Below are 22,317 nucleotides of genomic sequence, written 5' to 3' on the forward strand. Positions count from 1 at the left end.
GACTGGACAGGCAGTTAAACTGTGACTCACTTCACCATTGTCCGTGCACACCAAGGCCCAGGAGTACAGAGCAAGCATGTGCACAAGAAGATGCTTTCCTAGGTGTGTGATGAGGCCTGCTTTCCCCCCGCCCCAGCCCCCGTTTCCCCAGGTCAAGACGCCCACTGAGGAAATGATTTCAGACGTGTCCAGCCAACAACAACAGAGTCAGATGCTAACGACCGGAAAGAAAATCTAGCTCAGCTTCCTTGGATGATTTTAGTACATAAGACATGAAACAGACACTTTAAAAATTAACTGTGCGGAGGTTTGCTCTTGGTATCTGCAATTACCTGCACTTACTTTTTTTTTTTTTTTAATGCATCTTTATTGGAGTATAATTGCTTCACAATACTGTGTTAGTTTCTGTTGTACAACAAAGTGAATCAACCATGTGCATACATATATCCCCATATTCCCTTGCTCTTGAGCCTCCCTCCCACCCTCCCTATCCCACCCCTCTAGGTCATCGCAAAGCACCGAGCCGATCTCCCTGTGCTATGCTGCTGCTTCCCACTAGCTGACTATCTTACATTTGGTAGTGTCGATGTTACTCTCACTTTGCCCCAGCTTCCCCCTCCACCCACCCCCCTCCATGTCCTCAAGTCCATTCTCTATGTCTGTGTCTTTATTCCTGCCCTGCCACTAGGTTCATCAGTGCCATTTTTTTTTTAGATTCCATATATATGCATTAGCATATGGTATTTGTTTTTCTCTTTCTGACTTAACTTCACTCCGTATGACAGACTGTAGGTCCATCCACCTCACTACAAATAACTCAATTTCATTTCTTTATAATGGTAATATTCCATTGTATATATGTGCCACATTTTCTTTATCCATTCCTCTGTCAATGGACATTTAGTTTGCTTCCGTGTCCTGGCTATTGTAAATAGTGCTGCAGTGAACATTGTGGTACATGTCTCTCTTTGAATTATGGTTTTCTCAGGGTATATGCCCAGTAGTGGGATTGCTGGGTCATATAGTAGTTCTAATTTTAGTTTTTTAAGGAACCTCCATACTGTTCTCCATAGTGGTTGTATCAATTTACATTTCCACCAACAGTGCAGGAGGGTTCCCTTTTCACCTCAAACTATACTACAAAGCTACAGTAATCAAGACAGTATGGTACTGGCACAAAAATAGAAATATAGATCAGCGGTACAGGATAGAATGCCCAGAGATAAACCCACGCACATATGGTCACCTAATTTATGACAAAGGAAGCAAGAATATACAATGGAGAAATGTCAGCCTCTTCAATAAGTGGTGCTGAGAAGACTGGACAGGTACATGTAAAAGAATGAAATTAGTACACTGCCTAACACCATACACAAAAATAAACTCCAAGTGGATTAAAGACCTAAATGTAAGTAAGACCAGACACTATAAAACTCTTAGGGGAAAACATAGGAAAAACACTCTTTGATATAAACCACAGCAAGATCTTTTTTGACCCACCTCCTAGAGTAATGAAAATAAAAACAAAAATAAACAAATGGGACCTAATTAAACTTAAAAGCTTTCGCACAGCAAAGGAAACCATAAACAAGACGAAAAGATAACCCTCAGAATGGGAGAAAATATTTGCAAACAAAACAACAGACAACGGATTAAACTCGAAAAATATGCAAACAGCTCATGGAGCTCAATATCAAAAAACCAAATAATCCAATTAAAAAATGGGTGGAAGGCCTAAATAGACATTTCTCCAAAGAAGACATACAGATGGCCAAGAGGCACATGAAAAGATGTTCAACATCACTAATTATTAGAGAAATGCAAATCAAAACTACAGTAAGGTATCACCTCACTCCCGTCAGAATGGCCATTATCAAAAAATCTAGAAACAATAAATTCTGGAAAGGGTGTGGTGAAAAGGGAACCCTCCTGCACTTTCTTAACTTTAAGTGTCAGTTGACTATGTTACTCTCACAGTGGGGCCTTCCACTCTGTTCAGTTCTCTTAGTAAAATAAACCAGTTAACTTTGTATCTGTTAAAATACAGCCTAGCTACCCTTCCTGGTAGGGACTGCCATTGCCTAAATCTTTACTTTATTTAAATATTGACATAATATAAATCTCAGTTATAACCTAAGCAGAGTGAAAGGGTACATAAGTGGCTTTCTGTTTATATAATACCTGGCACCAAATTGTTTAAAATCTGCCATTCTAGCATTCTTATTTTCTTTTCTTTTTTTTTTTTTTAATTTATTTATTTTTGGCTGCATTGGGTCTTTGTTGCTGTGCGCGGGCTTTCTCTAGTTGTGGCGAGCAGGGTCTACTCTTCATTGCGGTGTGCCGGCTTCTCATTGCGGTGGTCTCTCTTGTTGCAGAGCACGGGCTCTAGGCACGCGGGCTTCAGTGATTGTGGCTCGCGGGCTCTAGAGTGCAGGCTCAGTAGTTGTGGTGCCCGGGCTTAGTTGCTCCGCGGCATGTGGGATCTTCCCAGACCAGGGCTCGAACCCGTGTCCCCTGCATTGGCAGGCGGATTCTTAACCACTGCGCCACCAGGGAAGCCCTAGCGTTCTTATTTTCGGGAGGAATCATTTGATAAAACTGATCATTTTGAATTCTAGTTCTGATCCACTAATGAACTATATTTCAAGATTGTGATATTGGGGGGCAGGGGTGCAAATAATGAACTGTGAGGCTCAGTTTCCCCTTCCATAAAGCAGGAAGTAGACTATTTACCTTTTATCTCAATAAGATATTGGAAGAATTAGTGAATAAATACTAACTGCTTTGTTAACTTTGTTTTTCTGCCTTTTCAAGGTCCACCCTAGCCACCTAGCCAGATATAGCACCCAAGTGGGTCAAAGTTTAAACACACTAGACCCCCTGAAATGGGGGTTTCTGCATGAGAAGGACTAGAGAGAGTCAGATCAGAATAGCAGGTTAGGCCCCAGTCGTGGAGACTGAATGTTTGCCCGTCGCATGGTGAGCAGTGAGGAGCCAGGGTGGGGTTCTGAGCAGGGTAAGCAGAGCTCTTGTTGGAACTGCTACCCCGCTTGCCCTGAGTAGAATGAATTGGAATAGAGAAGAGTGACCCTCCCAAGGAGACAACAGTGGTCCTGGTGAGGAGAGAGCAGATCCCAGAACATCAGCTTACTAGGCCTTTTGGTATCATTTAACCTCCCCGAGTGGTGTGAGGCGTTAACTGTGCAGAAGTTGTGTGTCTGTGTAACTGACACCTTCACGCTTGGCTTCCGTCACTACCTTCAGTGCTCTCCCGTTGTCATCCGTTGTTGGAAGCGTGCAATGTATGTAAAAGGCTTCACTTTCATGACTCATAATAAAAATTGGTCACATCTAAGAGGAAGGTTTTCTCTTTTAGAAAAAGATGGCTTTATTTCTGTTATAAATATGATATGTATTATAAAAAATATTCAGGCAATACAACCAAGTAGAAGAAGGGGAGAGAAGACCCTCCCACCCCCACCCCCCAGAAGGTACACTGTTAACATCAGCTAAGCATCCCTCCAAAGATAGGTGGAGGCTGCATGAATGAATGGAGAGATGGATAGACAGGTGGAGGAGGAGGCACACAGGTAGCATTTACCATTTTATAGTCCTTTCATTGAGTGTTGAGAAGTCTGGTTCTGTGATTCATTCAGCCTTCCCCACCCGGAAGTCAGTGGTTTTGCTTTAAGAAGTTGTAATAATCACTGCAACTGTGGTATTGTTGTATCAGCTTTACTATTGCACATTTAACCATTTCCTTAAGTTTGATCATTAATTCCTAATCAGTGACACTGCTGTTTTCATAGCCTGGTTCAGATCAGTTGCAGGGGAACCTCTCCAAGACCAAGTGACCGAGGAGAGGATAAGTAAACTAGTAAGAACACTGTCGAGTCACGTTTTCAGATTTTCATCATCTTCCTGTGTACGTCTCAACACTCATTAGTAAACGTTGACCCTATTTCCTAAATGTGAGTTCTGAACAGAAAACAGCAAACTGACAAGAGGGAAAGCTGTAAAGGCCCTGCCTGGGGGTTTCATGTGATATAATGGTCCAGGGGCTCAGGTGGACCAATCTGCAGCCTCCTCGGCCATCCCTAGAGGTTTGTGCTTGCCCCGCAGTATTGATGGCAAACACTGAAATGAGGGGAGGGGGGAAGACACGTGTCTGATACATACACGCTTATTGCTGTAACTCAAAAGTCTGGGACCAAGCATTTCTGTGTTTAGTCTTTTGATACCTTTAGTAATGTGATTTCCTTCATTTTGTACAGAACTCCGGGTATTTCCCGACAGATTTGTGGTCTGCGTAAGTCAGCTTGCATTCAGTCACGATCTTTTGGCAAGTCAGAGTGAAGAGTTGGTACGTATGAAAAAAATTCTGTAAGCAAATAAATCTGCTTAAATGATGAGTTACTATGAAAAATAGAAAAAAGAGTATTGTCGTCTATTCTCATTCAGCTGTTGAGCCCTCAGTACATGTTTTAAGGGACCAAAAAGTCTTACCTATTTTGCATGATTAATATTGATTAATTGATGTGCTGCTTCTTTTCTTGAAGGCCCCTTGAAAATTTAGCATGAGCAATAGTATCTCTTCCATAGCAATATAAAAATGAGAAAACATATCACAAAAACTGTGAAAATGCTTATGATAGTATTTAAATGAAATATAAAGCATTCTTTAAATGAAATGAAGCAAAATCCACATGTTTCCACTAGAAGCTTTCATTGGGGTCAGTGGCTTTTGAATTTTATTCCATGGTGAATCACTGACATTTTCATGAGAACCAGTACTTTTCCCCAGTGTGTTATTTCTTAGCTGATAGGGTTTGTTTTCTCTCTCTTTTCTCGTGCTAAGTTTTGAGCTCCATCAGTCCTATTTCTGTTTCGCTGGAGTTCTCTATGCAGACAAATGGATACTGAAAATTCACTCCTAATGTTATAGCTTACAGCTTTGTCTTTTAAGCTTAGCATATACGTTTGAGAGTCTCCTTGGTGTGTGTGTGCGTATCTTGCTGCAGTCACAGCTCAATCTATCAGAACTTACCTCTGTACCAATTTTTTTTTCATATTTTTGGACTTGGACTTGTGACTTGAAACTTTAACAAAGAGGGAAAAAAATCTAGCAGACGTTAAACGTGGACATGAAGTATGACATGATTATTATGCTTCTAAAATAATTTATAGGGATATTAGATTATCCCTTATGTTTATTATTTTTTAATCCATTTGAAATTTGGCCCACATGGTCTAAAACCAGCTTCTTATCTTATCTTAAATAAATACATAGGAAAAGTGTTTTAGAGACTAGAAGGGTGAACAGAGACCCAGCAAAAGTAAAGAGCAGAGAATGCAGATTTAAATTCAGATACCTTCGTCTGTAGCAGATGAGCCCTTCAGAAAAGCCAGTGAGACCCTTATTTCATCTATCAATTAAACGCTAAGTATACACATTAAGTGAAATAAATGGGGCAGATCTGGTGAAAAGTATTGAAAGTTTATTTGTGAAGTATTTATAGGATGTTGAGTTATCTTAGTAAATTAATAAATACTAAAGTCGTAATGCTGTTAGCAAACAACTATAATGTAATATAGCTTAACTGATTCTCAGACCAATGAAGAAATTGATTTGTGGTTTGAGAAAACAACAATTAATTGTACCACAAAGTACTATTGTTTTCAGATGGAATACAGAAGAAATTAGATCTTGTATGATATGTTATATTAATATGTAATATTTTAAATTATTAAGGGTGAGTTAAAACATCTCCATACAAATGAAATATTATCCTCCTTAGGGGCATTGGTATTTATACAGATGTAAGTTTCCTATAGCTGCTGTCATATAAATCTTATAATCTGGAGGACATCCTAAATGTTAAGAATTGTCATTCTGAAAAGTTGACTGGTCTGAGCCTTTTGCGTGAGCCAGTTCCGTGTTCTCATGTTCAGAATGTTCTGATATCCAGGGATAACACTGTCAGACTGAACCACTTTAGCTTATGAGAAAAGTGCCATTTACATCATGAGGATCTTTCACTGTTTGGAGCGCTTCTCTTTAGGTGTGGTCAGTCTCTGTCTCTTGAGCTTCCCTTTTCCCCACCTCTGACCATCTTTCCCATACCCGCTTTCCCAGCCACACGTGTACAAGTCAGCTAACGCCTGGCACCGCCAGATGGCCTCATCCCAGGCGCAGGCTCCGTGCGCCCCTCTGCGTGGCCAGCCTGCCTGTACAGTGGCCCCTCCTCACAGGCCTGTCCACCACTTCCTCAAGCTCCTTCTCCCAGAACCGGTAACATACCCAGGTCAAGCAGAGGGCCCTCTCTCCCACAAATGGCCCGTCCAGCCAAGGCCGCAGTCCTTCCATTACAAGTGCCTTGGACTCTGTCCTCATTGATATTTGACGTCTGCAGATCCCTCCAGTCTCAGCTACTTAGGGATCAATAAACAATCCTTCCCTCCCAGAATTGCCTTCTGCCAGAGAGAAGGCAAAGTTACTCCCGTTATTCTTACTCTCCCTCAGATGCCCAAAGCCAGTGAGGTCTGGTTCTCCTCTGAGTATCCCTTGAACTTCCTTACATTCCTTAAAGCTTCGAATTCTTTTATCACTTTACACTGATACTCACCAAAGGGCCGGATCCATCTCATTTTCTCTTGGTAGTTACTCTCCAGGAATGTCTGACTGGGCGAGGCCTGGGGAATGGGCTTCCTGAGCAGCTGTATCAGAGGTACTTCTTTGGTATAAATTATTTTTCCTATAACTGTTTACTGAACTCCCTCTTCCCCAGCCACGGAAGTGATGGGGGTGAGTCGGTACCTGGGCAGCAGCCAGGGCGCCCTTACTCGTGCTGTTGCCTTGAGTAGAGATGCCCTTTCTCCTGCCTTTTTCCCTTTCCTTTCCTTTCCTTGATCCTCAGTGTCTAAATGACAGTCAGCTAGGAAATCTGGGAGTGCCTATTCAGAGCTGCTCTGCCTGGACACAGGGAAGCCAGATGCACTCAGCTCCCAGGTTCCTAAAGGTGGCCGCACAAAAGAACCACTGTTCCTGATCAGGCGGCCCAGAGGGAGTAATCCCCCTCCTTTGGGGGCAGAAGGAGTGCAGTCAATGCTGCCCCCCACCCCCCAGCACCAGGGAGGTCTGTCACACGCACACCCCCGTGCACCAGGGACTCCGTGCGGGGAGGTGCTCCGTGTTGCAATAGCTCTGCCCTGAGTGCCCACGTGCCAGGGATGTGGGAATCATGATGTGTACTTTGGGAAGAAAGGGCATTATTACGAGATGAGTCATTGTATTTTTCTTACTACAGTTTCTCATAAGAAATCTTGAAGCCCTTATAGCCTGTTTTGGACCTATTGCTAGAAATGGAGCTGGGAAACCTTTTTGCAAGTTTTTACCTTTAGTTTCATAGTTTTGTTTTCCCTTCACCTTATTTTCCTTAGAAATACCAAGAGCAGAAAGTAAATTTGTATCGTGCTCAGTATATCCCATTCCAGCAAATGTTTTCTTTCATGTTTACAAACCCAGGTCCCCATGTAAAGACTGCTTTCTTCCTCAGATGTAAAGCCCAGGGGGGCTTTGGGAAATTTAAAATTGTTTATCATTTTATCATTCCTTTATTAAAGGAAATAACGAATCATAACCAAAGTCATAGCTTTACTTTCCGAAGTAATAACTTTATTGTGTAAATAATCACAGAACTCTGTATATATCTGGGACATTTCAGAGTCAGCACAAAGCTGCTGTCTCATAGAACATTGGTTACAGCCGCTCCTAGTCTCTGGAGACCCTTCCCATCTGCTCTCACCATCACATTTTAACATAGTTTGCTGAGTGCTGGCTCTGTGCCAGGAGCTCTGGTAGGCACTGGAGAAACAAAGAAAAAGAAAAACAGTGTTCTTGCCCTCAAGGAGCTTACAGTATGGCAGATCAAGGGTACTGAAGGTGACCCAGGTGACCTAAAAGTTGTAATTCTAATAGAGCCTCCTTTTTTCTTAAAGCCTTACCCGTTCTGTACTTTAATGGTTCATTCAGCTCCTCTCTACAATTCGGGAAGGAAAGTCCAAAATTCTAAGTTACTTTCTTTTAAACCTAAGCTGTAAAAGTCTGTGATTGTTTGGGAAATTAAAAAATGGCATTTAGCACTAGAGCTGCAGAAAAGTGGATGTGTACGTTAAGATATTCAGACTCTCTGCCTCACCTTCATTTGATTTGTGGCCAAGCTGTGAAAACAGCTGTTAAGATTCTTCAGAAAGTGCTAGGCCCTCGCCCAGAGTGGAAGGATTGCTGGCACGCCCTGACAAGAGACAATATTTCAGCACTAAACTGAACACTTCTCTTAGGTCAAACTACTGTTTAATGTTAAAGAATCCTCCTTCTAGTTTATGAGTATAAAACTGAAATGCAAATGAGTCTAAAGAAGCAATAAACTGCCCTAGCCTGGGTTATTTTTAGCTCGGCTGTCGTATTTCTCAGCTGTGCGTAACTGAACCTCTGTGGGCCTTAGCCTTCCTCTCAGTCAAGGGGGAGGGTATCAGATTATCTCAAAAATACTTTCTCACACTGAATTTCTATCAGAGAAAGCAGATGAAAATGTAGCTAAATGAAAACCACAAAATGATTTTGCACAAAAGCATTTTACTCATAGCTTTAAAAAGTGTGATTGAAAAAAAAAATTCAGGGGAGAGTTATAGTTTAATCTTAGGAAAGATAAATAGAAATTATAAGGAAACATTTAAGTCCTTAAGTTTTTAGACTAGAAGAAGTAAACAACAATTTGACTGTGCACTAACTTCTGTACCCTGATGACAGAATTATTTAGCTTCCTTGAGGAAACTTCTGCGTAAGTTTAAAACAGATCATTCAAGAGAGGAACTCTTTTTTTTGTACCAAAAAAATTAAATAAGTAGTGGATGATTTTTCTAGATTTTTCTTACTGTATCATAGACTTTAAGAATCCATTCTTCTTATCTTATTGTATTTCCTAAACAATGCTAGTGGTAAATTACATGGAAGCCATTAACAAGAGATTCCTGTAGCACTAGGAAAATTTCCTTGAGTGGGAAGAGGTCATTTCCATATTTCACATTTCCCACAGTGTTCTGAACTTAGTTTTTTACTTAATAACTGCTTACCAAAATCGTACATGTTCACTGTACAGAAGATTTTAGAATCGAAATATATACAAAGAAACTAAAAATTACCCACAACTCCCAACCCAAAGATAACCTCTGTTAATGATCTAGTCTGTACTCCTCTGTAGTTCATACTTGATAACTAAGTTTGGTCTGTATTTATTTTAACTAGGACCCACTCATTTGTGAATTGTCTGTTTATATCAGTTTTTCTATTGGTATTTTTGTATTTCACAAACTCCTTACTATATAAAAACTTCTTACATAGTAAGGAAAATAACTTTCAGTGAGTTTATCATTTACTTTTCAATTGCATGACGTTTTTGCTGTGTGGTAGGTATCTGTGTCCTTGGCCGGGCCTGTGGATGGGCTGGATAGGGATGGGAACTATAGCGGCATCCATCACCTGCCTGCCCTTCCTTTGTGTGGACCGGCAGGTGGATGACGCTAACGAAAATGCTGCAGGGCGGGGGCCGCGGGCGATGAAGATGCTCTTGGTTGCTCTGGTCTGTCTAGAATAGTTTTTCTAGACAATGACAGAGACCATAAGAAAATTTTTTCTCGGGGGCAGTCATTTTCTTTTAAGATCAACTATCCTTTGCTTGTATGTTACAGTAAACTGAGGTTTTGTTCTCCCTTCCTAATAATAAAATTCTCCCAAACGATTAGCCAGCAGTACTTGTGAATGAGATGTCTCCTGGCCCCCATCTCCAGCCCTCCAAAGGAACCTGCCCTTTGCTGTGTTAGAACAGGTAGAATAGATAACTTAGGGTAGGGCGTATCTCGGTTAGAATAGTTAGATAGGGTCAGTTAGAATAGGATGTATCTGGGGCCTCTAATCCTTTGTGCCTTTTCCCCATAATGTACCTTTCCTGTGAGAGGCCTATAATCTCCCTTTGATGACTACCTAGATGATCGATTGAATTAAGCAAAACATGGCAGGGAATAGAACAAGTGAAAAAGGAATCAAACGTGAAATTACAAGACTTGACTTTGACCACTGCCTCTCCCCTCACTCACTTGATGACCTTGGACAAGTCATTTGGCTTCTCGGAGCATCCATCCCCAGACTTATTAAGCAGAAGTAAAAGTGATGCCTGCCATGCAAGCCTTCCCAAGGATCAAGTGAGATGATGAATACAAGAATGTAAATCCTAAAGGGCCAATGCAATATTAATTATCATTATCACCATCATTCCCATTCTTCCCCAAAGAGGAGTTAATTTAAATGCCATTAACACCAGGGTAGCAGATAGCTAAACACCTTACCCCCTGTGCCAGAAATGAGAAAAATACTTGCACATGTGATTCTCTCAAGAAGCTCAGCACTCTCATTTTTCATCTCCGTTTGCCAACCCAGTCTCATTTTGCAACTATAAAAACTGAAGTACCAAAGAGTTAAGTGACAAAGCCCCATTTAGGCAGCAAGTCAGTGACGGACAAAGGGGTACAACAAGAGCATAAACTCAAGACCTCCCACGGGAGCTCTGTGAACCACCATCCAGGGGAGGAGGAGGTAGAGTAGAGACCACCGGTTAAAACGCCTTTCATTTCCAGTAGCTGCCAGTATGCTCCCAGTGAGACATTGCTTTGGAGGAAGGACCCAGTCACTGCTCTGAGGTACAGAGGAGTTGGGAACCAGCAGATCTCTCAGGCCGACTTCCTAAAAGCCACACGGCCATCAGAACACCCACGGCGATAGCACAGACGGAGTCGACATGCAAGGGGATTATGTTGGGAAAGTTCACTAGTGCACAGATGATTTAGAATTCGGTGCTCATTTTCCCAAGGAAGCAATGCCATAAATGGGGCGAGGTTCTCAGACGAGTCCACAGAAGTCTGTTACTGTCATGAGACTGGAGACTTGGAAAGGGGGTCTCACTGTCTGTGTTTGAGGGAGATGGGAAGAGCAGTTCCTTCTGCATCCCTGGGCAGAGGGCCAGTTCTGAGCAGAATTGTGAAATCAGACAGTCATCTGCGGTGTCTTCGCTCTGACTCTCACGCCTCTTCCCACCGGCAACCAGGGCCACAGTGGGCCCTCCCTGGCCAGTCCTGCCACCTGCCTGGCGGCCCTGCACATTTACCCACCTCTCTCCTCTCCCATCCTGTCCAGACCCACATGCTCGGCCACGGGAGATGTCAGGGAAAAGATCACCACCACGAACGAAGGGCTGGCAACCTTCCTGTGGGTGTTGGCAGTTTTCAACCACAGGCCTCTGAGGGAAGGTATTTTTGAATAAGGAGACCTCCAAGGGTTAGGGTAGTTCTGCCTGGGGTAATTGCCGTTAAGTTTCTCTCTATTTTTCACAGCTATTTCCCTTCAGCTTTTAAACCGGACATTATTAACCTATGATTCATGAATTATCTGACATTTTTTTAAAGAGTGGTATGTATTTTTATGTTTTTCTGGCCAAAGTGAAATAGCTCTCTTCAATTCTCAGAGTGGTCAGTGAGTACTCTCCCTTCTTAAGAAGCACTGGTCCCAAACCTACAAATTCTTTCAAGCACCCAAGTTTTCTCACAGTTGTGTGGCACCAGAGACTCCACTGTGGGGCCCAAGGCTGTTTAGGATTTATTTTTAGGTTCTCGAGGGTTAGGTAAGTGTACACTGGAAAATCCCTATGAAATGTGTACTTCCTGCAAGATCACTTCCTTGATTTTTTTTTTTTTTTTCACTGATTTCATTTTCAGGTTAACATTCTTTTCAACTATTTTATTGGTACTTCCCTAGATCTGCACAAGATAGTTTCACTGTCATCAATTCAGAAGAAATGAAAACTTTAAAAAAATTATTAAAAAAAAAACACACTAGGGTATCTTAGGGTATCTGCTGCTAACCCAAGTGGCAGCATCATCAGCCAGGCTGTGCTCCTCTTCTCCTTAGAGACTTGTCCCTTCGTGGGAGGGCAGAGAGATGGAGGGCCTGGGGGCCAGAGGACCCCAGTGAAGCGGAAAGGCTTGTCCCTTGGGAATCGGGCAGATGACATGGCCTCTTGGGTGTCACTTTCCTCGTCTCTGTGATGGGGGAGGTCATGTCTGCCTGGCGGGTGCCTCATAAGGACTGGTCCCTATACCAAGGGCTTTGTCTGCGGCATCTCAGTACAGATGTCCTCCATCGTTATCACCTGCAGGGAAAATGCCTTCAGGCCACGGTGGGATTCTTGAGATACCACTTTCCTTTTCATGTACCTCTTTTTGCTCTGGTTCCTTTGAGCCGATACACACATGTATGTTTCTATACTTTCTTTTAACTGTTCGTTACTACTCTGTCCCATCTGTTTTGTCCTTTTCACTTCCTTCACTTATTAAATATCAAATAATTTAAGAAAATCTTAGAAGTCAAATTTGGGAGAGACCTCTTCATTTGAAGACGTGTGGTTTCTGCATGACCAGGTTGCATCACCGTCTAAGACTGTGGTCACTGTCGTATTTCATGCTCTACTTGGGCTGCTTTTCTGTGAGCAGCTCCTTTTGTGTCAGGTCACATTTCACCATGCTGATGCTCCTGGAAGTCATCAGGTATCACACCAAACTAGGAGGATAACTTCTTTTTGCCTTATTATTATAAAGTCATGAAGAACTGAAAGTAGTTCCAGTTTGTTTTTTTTTTTTTAATTTATTTATTTATTTTTGGCTGTGTTGGGTTTTCGTTTCTGTGCGAGGGCTTTCTCTAGTTGTGGCGAGCGGGGGCCACTCTTCATCGCGATGCGTGGGCCTCTCACTATCGCGGCCTCTCTTGCTGCGGAGCACAGGCTCCAGATGCACAGGCTCAGTAGTTGTGGCTCACGGGCCCAGTTGCTCCGTGGCATGCGGGATCTTCCCAGACCAGGGCTCGAACCCGTGTCCCCTGCATTGGCAGGCAGATTCTCAACCACTGCGCCACCACGGAAGCCCAGTAGTTCCAGTGTTTTACTTTAATATTAGTATTTGCCCCTCCCCCAGAATAAGCTGATAATATATTACCTTTGTGCTGCTTTTATTGTTTGCAAAAGGCTTTTATGTTTGCTGAGTGTTGTCACATACAATAACTTGTTAAGTGCAACAAACCTGAGAAGAGATGGTATCAGTCTTGAACCTTTTAGTTTTCAAGGGACAGGAAGGCCACCTCTAAATGGCTTAGGGAAAAAAGGGCGGTTTTTGGCTCATGCGCCTCAAAAGCCCAGACTTCAGATATGTTGGTCAGAGGACAAAGACTTTCATCAGGACTGTTTCTCACCATCTGTCGGCTCTGCCTTCCACTGTTTGGCATCATGGTCAGCCTCCACATGGTGGTTGGTCCTGGTGGCTGCAGGTTCATGGGAAAAGAGAGCAGGCCCCTTCCTGGGCCACTGTAGCCCCTGCATCTCTATGAGGCTCATGAATTCTGAACTCCGATTCGCCTGGCCTGGGTCACAGGCCCGCTTCTGGAGTCAGGCTTGGAGATGAGTCCTCCTGAAAGGCATGGACTTTGGATGGACAGTGGGGACACGACTCCCTACAAGAAAATCTGTGTATTGTTTCCAGGAGATGGGTGAGGGCCCCCCTATATAGCTATTATCACCTCCCCCCCTGTTTTTAAAAATAGATGAGGAAACTGATGTTCAGAGAAGATAAGGGGCTTGTCCAGATGCCACAGTGAGATAGTGACCTAGGGAAGCTGGGCCCACGGACTTCGGGCTCAGTGTTCCGTACTCTTCCTCCGTCTCCATCTCCAACCAAGATGGCAAATGACCCCCTGGGCACAGTGGGGAGAGTGCTGCACCAGGGCCAGGCCTTCTCGGCTCAATCCTGCCCCCAGCTAAACGTGTGGCCTTAGACGCTTAGTCTCCTGGGTCTCGTTCTGTCAAATAGGGACACTACCTGTCTGCCAAATACTCAGTGAGGCCCCAGTGAGATGTGGGGAAAGAATTTAATCATGTAAGTTTCCTACAGATGCAAAGCATCCTTCGCCTTCTTAAAAACCCATGTGGTCTGCGCAGGCGTCAGATTTTCTTTCACAACCATGTCAAGAAAACGTACTCGATGCTTTCCAGTTTCCAAAGTGTGTTTCATACCTCTTGCTGCATTTAAATTCCCCAAACAATTATGAACCAACTATGAGGGTCTTAAGGAACTGGCTCTGGGAAAAGCCACCAAGGGATGCCATTCCTTGGCCTCTGTCCCCCTCACCTCTGTGCTCCACCTTGCATCCCAGGAGCGTTAACCTGATCTGATCAATTCTGGGTGTGTCGTTCTGAGCAGATGTGATCACAAGGAATTCAGATACAGTCACATTATGAATGTGATTTAACAGCTATGTATTCTAATATTCTATGAATTACTTTTAAAATATCCTGGTTGGGTTATTAGCTGTTTTCCTTTGGAGTAAACAAAACAGAATCAGAAGAAACTCATGTATATAACCATGAGAAAATAGATCCAACTCTCAAAAGATAAAGACTGAGAGTACCATATTACTGCATTAGGTGCCTCTGTGAGAAAAATCTTAACAGCATTGAGAATCTTTTTTTTTCCCCTTCTCCCGTTACTGCCTTCATATCTGGCAGAATGTTCTACAATCCTGGAAACAAGAGTTTGGCGGGATAACTTCTGCCATACCTTCCACCCAGGGCTGTAAGGGGGGCCAGTGCACCAGGCTGCGGCAGGCAGTAGCTGGCCTGAGCTGTGACGCCGGTGCCCACACAGGGTCTGCCGGCATCATGGCCCCCAGGATCTATCCACCCTGGACTGATACTGATATCCCGGGGGCCTGCAGCCAGGTGCCAGGGGCCTGGCAGGAACATGTTCCCAAAAAGCCATGCTGTCCGATGAGCAGTGGGATTGCATTCGTGCTGCTGGACCACGAATGCGGCGTGGTAATGAGAAAACTCCCTGCCTCCCCAAGCTGTTTTGAGGGTGACATTGCTGAATACATGCAAAGCTGCTGAAACAGTGCCTGCAACTCAGTTGCAGGTTGACACATGGTGGCTGATCACATCCCACCAAATATGCCTGTTGCAGGGTCATCCCAGACTCACCCTCCATTACCCACCTCGCCCAGTCCAGCTACCACCCAGCTTCTCCGCTCCCCCTTTACTGCAGAACTCTTCAAGAGTGTTGTCCGCACCCATGCTGGCCAGTACCGTGGCCGCTGGCCACATCTGGCTATTAAGCATTTGAAGTGTGGCGGGTCAGAAATGGTATACTAGAAGTGTAGAATCCACCCCAGATTTCAAAGGCAGCACAAAAATATAAACTCTCTCAATAATTGTGTATGGATCACACGTTGTAAAGGTAACATTTGGAGTTAAATAATGCATTATTGAAGTCTAATGTCACCAGTTTCCTATTACTTTTTCATGGGTCCCTGGAAGATTTAAAGTCACCTGTACAGCACAGGTCATATCTCCACTGGAGAGTGCTGGTCTCCACTCTGCCTCCACTTCACTCTTGGACACATTCCAGGTATGCTTGGGTCCCAGCGCTTCACCAAAAATAGCTTTCATCAAGTCACCTTCCATGAGTCAGTTTTCACTCCTGAAGACTCAGCAGCTTTTGACACGGTTGTCACTTTTAATGAAGCCATTTCTCCTCCTGCCTCCAGGAACACCATTTTATGTTGACTCTTCTCCTTCCTCACTAACGATCCCCTCTTAGTCTTCCTTCCTGAGTCCTCCTCGTCTTCTCAGCTTCTTTTTTCTCATCCAAATGCACTCCCCCCGGAGCTCATCCAGACAGATGCCTTTAAGCACCGTCTCTGTGGACTTCCCAGCTTTGTGTCTGCAGACAGAACTCTCTCTCTTCCTAGAAGCTGTAGCTGAGCCACCTGCTCCGCATCTCCATTCTTCATCCAGGACAGCTCCTAAAGCTTACATACCTAGAACGGATTTCTTGGTTTCGCTTCCCCAAGCCCGCCTCTCCCCCAGTACTTCCAGTATTGGTAAAGGGTAACTGCCTTCATCCAGCTGTTTAAAGCACGGATCATGGAGTTATGCCTGACTTTTTTCTTCCGCTCACTCTCTATATCCAAGCCATCAGCTCATTCTGTTGGGTCTCCCTTCAAATTGTATTTCCCGTCAGACTACTTCTCACCACCACCTGCCTCCTCCAAGACCCACCATCCTTGAATGGACCGCTGCAGTAGCCTCATCACTGGTCTCCCTGCTTCCACCCTTGTCCCGCTGTTATACCCAAGGTGATCCATTTAAAATACCAAGTCACTTTTCTTCTTGGAACCTTCCAATGGCCTTACCATCATCAACACACACACACATACACACACGCACATACACACACACACACACGCACCTCTTACCTGCTCCCTGACCCCTCCCCGGGTTTGAAATGCTCTTCTCAGGTGCTTGTGCAGCCCATCCTCCACTCAGGTCTGTGGGTAGAGCTTACCTTGTTACCTCCCACAGCCTTCCCTGACCACCGTATGTAACACTGCACCCCAGCAACCCTTTAGAGGTTCATTTCTCCTCATAACATCATCACCACCTGACATTGTATGGTTTTTTGTTTGTTGTCTTCCCCACTGGGATGGAGACTCCATGAGAGGAAGAACATTTTCTGTGGGTCCATGTCCGTCTCTGCAAGGACCTCAGACAATGCTTGGTGCAGAGTTCAGTGGTGCCTGACTGGATGACTCTGCTTGGTTTTCAGTTCCATGCCCCTAAGAACAGAAGTTTATTAACTCTGCTGGGTATCAGAATCACTGGGGAACTTGCTAAAATGTGCGTGCCCTGATACCGCCACCCCTGAAACCCCGAAACCCAAATGCAGTAGATTCTGGGGTAGAATCCTGGACGTTTTTGAACAAGCTCCCCAGGTGATTTTGATGCTGCACGCCTGGGCTGCTCTCTGCCAGATGCTGCCTTGGTGTGCCAGTTTACATTTGTGTACCTGCTGCTCTGCTCTGTTGAGCTTTGTTTCATGCACATCAGCAGTCCTTGAATCACCTGGGAGCCTAAATATAGATCTCCTAGCCCCACCCCAGATCTTGTGACTCAGAACTTCCAGGGATGGGTCCCAAGAATCAATATTTTTGAAAAGATCCCCCTGTGCCTCTGATAGCAGCTAATCTTCCCACTAGCCTTTGGGAGGCCTGGGTATGTTTTATGGACTCCTTGAGGAGGATATAAACTTAAGAGCGGGTATTTTTAATGTCTTTTTTAGGCCGCCTTCACTCCCCATCCCTCATTAATCCAACAGTGTTCTGTTCAAAAGTAGTACTCAGTAAGTCACTGTGGAGTGAATAAATCCTTGATTTATCCACAATTGCAACTTGCTTTGTAACTTGAACATCCACTAGTATTTCTAACTACATTTCAACCCAGCTCATTCTGGTGGGTATTCTCTTTGTAGTCCTTTCTGTCCAGGAATTTAAAATATGTTTCCCAGGTCAGACCAGACAGCACTGGGGGTAATACCCACCCCCATCATACTTAGACACTCACCTGCTCTGCCTCCCCATTGGACCTGTGCTGGGGCGCATGGGCTTTGGCTGTCCTTGACGTACGTTGCATCCACTGGTCTCCAGAGCATCCCCAGGAACGGAGGCGGGCCTGACCCCTTGCTCTGGGTGCAGAGGAGGGTATCTCCCTAATTAGACTTCTGGGGCCGGTAGCCTTGCCCCACTTCGGTTTGGTTTCTCCCTGGAACTGTATATAGACACACCTTTACAGGTGGACGTTTTTATTTTATTTTTAATTTATTTATTTCATTTATTTATTTTTGGCTGTGTTGGGTCTTCGTTGCTGCGCACGGGCTTTCTCTAGTTGCGGCGAGTGGGGGCTACTCTTCGTTGTGGTGCGCGGGCTTCTCATTGCAGTGGCTTCTCTCGTGGAGCACGGGCTCTAGGCACGCGGGCTTCAGTAGTTGTGGCTCACGGGCTCTAGAGCACAGGCTTAGTAGTTGTGGTGCCCGGGCTTAGTTGCTCCACGGCATGTGGGATCTTCCCGGACCAGGGATCAAACCCATGTCCCCTGCATTGGCAGGTGGATTCTTAACCACTGTGCCACCAGGGAAGTCCCTACAGGTGGACATTTTTAAAAGCAAAATCCTCAAAGTATTACCAAAGGTAAATAAATGAATGGGGGGGGGGGGAAGAGGTGACCAGGGAAAGATAGTTGCAGCATTTTCTTCCCTAGCTAGACTCAGAGCTAGCGTCGAGGTTGTGAAGAATCACTGGTGACTGATGATGATCCACAGCAATCCTCTTGGTTAACCTGTTTCTTAAATCCTGAGTCCCCATGGAGTGCTCACTCTGGACTTTGGATGGCCTGCCCGTAGCCTTCTTGAATATGTTGGGTTTGTCTGTATTCTTTGCAGAAGATGTCAGGGTCCTTAGTCCCACAGAACCTGAAAAGCAGCAGTGTCATCCGGGTAAGCCCTGGAGGCATTTGCCACCTCAGCCTTAAGACTTTTGCTTCTGGATAAGCCACGGTTGCATTTTGGTGCCAGATGTGAGAAGCCATTAGTAATCAGGACAAGTCCCTTGGGAAATCCTGCTCCCAGGTGATAGCTGCTTCCTCTGGAATACTTGTTTGGGGGGCACCGGAGGCTGCGATTTAGTGACAAAGGGGAGTGAATTAACCCTAAAATGTAAGAGTGAGAGATTTCTAATGAGATCTGACAGTTCAAGGGCTGAAGGAGTCTAATCTCTTTTCTCCCCTGCCCACCCAGTCTTCATACAAATGTAAATATGCCTCCTTCAACAAATTGCCAAATGTGGTTTTAATTTGGAAGCCGGAGACCCTGCCTCACCTTTTTCTTTCTTCTTTTTCTTTTCTTTCCTTCTTTCTTTCTTTTTTTTTTTTTTAACACAAAGTCACAGGTTTTGCACTTTTTGAGCTGGACATTTCCTTCTGTCACTCTGTCACTCTTTCTGTTGTTGTTTTCTTCCAAGGACATTTCCCCCATTGTTTGTTGTCAGAGGAATTCGGGAGGAGAGTCAATTGTCCTGTGTTTTTCAGAGATGTTTTTCAAGTTCCCATAGGAAATGCAGAGTGCTCTTTAAGCTTAAAAAATAAATAAATAAATAAATAAATAAATAAATAAATAAATAAAGGCAGCGGTTGAATCGAATATGAGATGCAAAGAGTGTCGCTATCACAGCATCGTATGTTATGTGGTCTGTGCAGTATCCATTGTTGTTATTTATGACCCTGTCTGCCTCCATTGTGGACTTCTTCCAGCCTTGGGGAATTTACATCATTCCTAATAGCAAAAGGCTTTCTGGTTCCCACAGAGTTGTTCAAAGCCTGACTCATGCTCCTTATGTTAATTGTTCAGCTCTGAAAATACAGCACTTACAGGGTGTGGTTGTAAGGGGGAGATCTACTGTACTTATAGGGCATGTTTAGAAGTGTTTCACACATAAATCTCAATCTCTCTCTCTCTCTGTCATTTAACTTTTAAACTAGCCCTTTTTGGTCATCTAGTAAGTCTTAGGGGAAAGAAAAGGGACAAGCATCAAAATGCAGTATAATCCAATAAAACCGATTGTATTCTATTCACTGACTCTTAAAACTGACTTGGGTCATAACTGGACATGACTCTGAGTGACATTGGTCCAGGTCTGAACCATAGGCAGAGTTAGTGAGAGCTAAAGGCTGGTGCTCAGTGGCGCAGGGCAGTGATTGGACAAAGCTCATGGCATCGCTCTGTGGGACACCCGGGCATCACACTGATGGCTGCCACCTACCAGGCTCTCTGGGGCTGTCATTCTGAATTCCAGTGTAGCTCTAAAGCAAGGACCTGCTGGTACCTCACCAACACCATTCCTTGTGGCAGCAACATTTTACTGTGGAATTGGATGGAGAAGGGTACTTAGAAATGTACCAGAAAATAAAAGAAGTTAACACCTTTACCGAATGATCTACGTGCTAACAAAAAGGAAACAACTTTCCAAAAGTAAGAAATGGGTCAATGTTGGTGATGGTTGGGAGGTTTTTACGTTTTGTAATTGCTTCCTTATGAAGCTTCCATGGGAATATATAAGGATAGATAGATAGATTACCTAAGAATTATCTAAAACCATGTTAGTGCTGTCAGTTTAAGGAAAAAAAAAACCTCCCAGTTTTTTTTTTTTTGTAACCAAGATTACAAACTCCAGTTTTCAAAGTACCCGTATTGAAAGGCTTAACTCTTGACACTGTCTTGAGTATTGCAAAAGCCATATTTTGCATTTTTGTCAATAGAGAAAATGTAAGAATTCTGAGGCTCATCAGGGTACAGACCACTGTGCCACCAGGTCTCTCCGGAAGGTCAGGCCCACAGTCACACGGCTGCCTGGTTCCTGACTCTGGGCGTCGTCACAGGGCCACAGAGATACCAGATGGTGGCCGAGAGTTCCCAGATGGCTTGGAATCACCGCCTTGCACATTTGTGGTGCACGTTCTTGTATGAAACGTGTGCTGGGAATCCAAGGGAAGTGACAATTTACCAAAAATTTCTAAACCAAAAAACATTAGAATAGCTTAACACGACGTAGTTTCATCCAGTCCTCACCAAATGAAATCTGTTCACTGGGGCATTTGGAGTGGAACTGTTTTTCCTCCTGTTCAGCTAATAGATTTCTGGTTGAACTTTTGTTATCTTTTGGAATAGCCGGGAAGAGCTCTCCAAGGAGCGTCGGAGGATCGTGCAGCGTGCGTGGAGAGGCCGCTTCTTCCTGGCGCAGAGCTCAGGAGAAACGCTCTGCAAGACCTGTAGGTCCCACGAGTTTCCTTTTCCTCCCTCTGGACTGTCTGTATGGACTGGCACATGACACGAGGTCTAGAATTCAGCAGGAGTGCTCGGACCCTCATCACAGAAGCCCCTCTGGCGCTGACCCTACTCTAAGTCACAGACTGGCTTTTCCTCCTTCCAAACTCTTTTTCTCTCGCTTTCTGGACAGTGGGGAGCAAGGCCTTGCTTCACAGGTGTGTTGCAGAGAGTAATTAATGACGAGCGCTTTGAAGATGAAAAGCACCTGTTGAGGGTATTTCGTACAACTTTCCGAGCAACCCCAGACAGATCTGAAAAAATACACTCCTTTCCTAAAGGTGCCTGTTCTGACCCTCGTGTCATTGTGATAATCCTCGGGCCCCTCAAAGCAACAGTAAGAACACAGACATACGTATTGGTTCCCAGACTAAAGCTTAGCCTAAAGAAATATTTTAGTCTCAATATTTCGGGTTTGGTGGTTTAAGAAACTTCTTGCCATTCACAAGGCTCCAGTCTCTGAATTCTCCCTGGGCAGCTTCTATCCTGCTCCTCCAAGTGAATTTCACACTTACTTAGAGTGCAGTTTGCATTATCAGTTGTATGTGTGTTGTAGAAAAGGGGTTTGTGTATGTACAAGCATGTTCTTATACATACACACACACAGAGAGAGCCTGTGCTTTGGATGTATTTGAGCATTTACTTCTGGGAAAAAAATCAATGTATTAAATGTAGGCAATATTGATCTTTAACATCTGAAATGAATGCCTCTCAGCCTTAGTTAAAATATGAACTCCATCATAACTCCATTGATAACCCAGTGATCGATAAATAAAGTGTGTCCTCGTGTACTGGAAAATGTGATGGCTCTTGCTTGATCCGGTCTGCATGTAAATATACACTTGGGGATGTTCCTAGATTGGCCGAGGGGTGAGGAGAAAGGAGAGTAGCACATGCGTCCTGCTTCAAGTGTAAGAAGTGTGACAAGGGGGATCTGGAGGAAACCTGGCCATTACAGCTTTACAAAACCAAAAAATCTTTCTTTGTTTTAGTGTGAACAGAACTGAAACAAAAAGGAGCGTCGTGAGCAGATCACGGAGCAGCAGGAACAGTGTGGGAACATCCAGTGGCTCAGTGATTGCAGAGGTAGCACGGAAGAGGGGGGACAGCGAGGCCCCATCCAGTCCCCCGGCCGCGGGACAGGCGAAGGCTTTCATAAACGCAGCTGAGAGCCACCGGGGGCTTCCTGTTCCGAAGCTGGAGAGAGTTCATCAGCCCCCGCCAGCAGGCACCAGCAGCCAGCAGAAACCTCATCCTGGGGCGCGGTTAGAGACGGGGCTTCCTCGCGGGAGCCCCGTCTGTAGCTGTGAGTCAGCATCGCCGGGTCCAAAACAAAGTCCACGAGGGGCCGGAGCGCAACAGAAACGCAGGAGCCGCGGCTCTGTGGAAGACGCCGACCACCGCAAGAGAGCTTCTCTTGGAAGTGATCGATTAGTCCCGAGGGAAATAATAGTGGAA

General features: G+C 44.5%; 1 protein-coding gene across 1 annotated transcript in view; it reads left to right on the top strand.

Annotated features, from left to right (window-relative positions):
* Nucleotides 1-22,317, top strand: part of SLX4IP (SLX4 interacting protein) — a 185,469-nt gene that overhangs the window by 158,778 nt on the left and 4,374 nt on the right. The window contains 3 exon segments of the mRNA XM_059897822.1: nucleotides 4,275-4,363; nucleotides 20,704-20,804; nucleotides 21,852-22,317. Coding sequence (XP_059753805.1) covers nucleotides 4,275-4,363; nucleotides 20,704-20,804; nucleotides 21,852-22,317 — 656 coding nt within the window.

Source organism: Balaenoptera ricei, chromosome 15, assembly GCF_028023285.1.
Source record: "Balaenoptera ricei isolate mBalRic1 chromosome 15, mBalRic1.hap2, whole genome shotgun sequence".
NCBI lineage: Eukaryota > Metazoa > Chordata > Mammalia > Artiodactyla > Balaenopteridae > Balaenoptera > Balaenoptera ricei.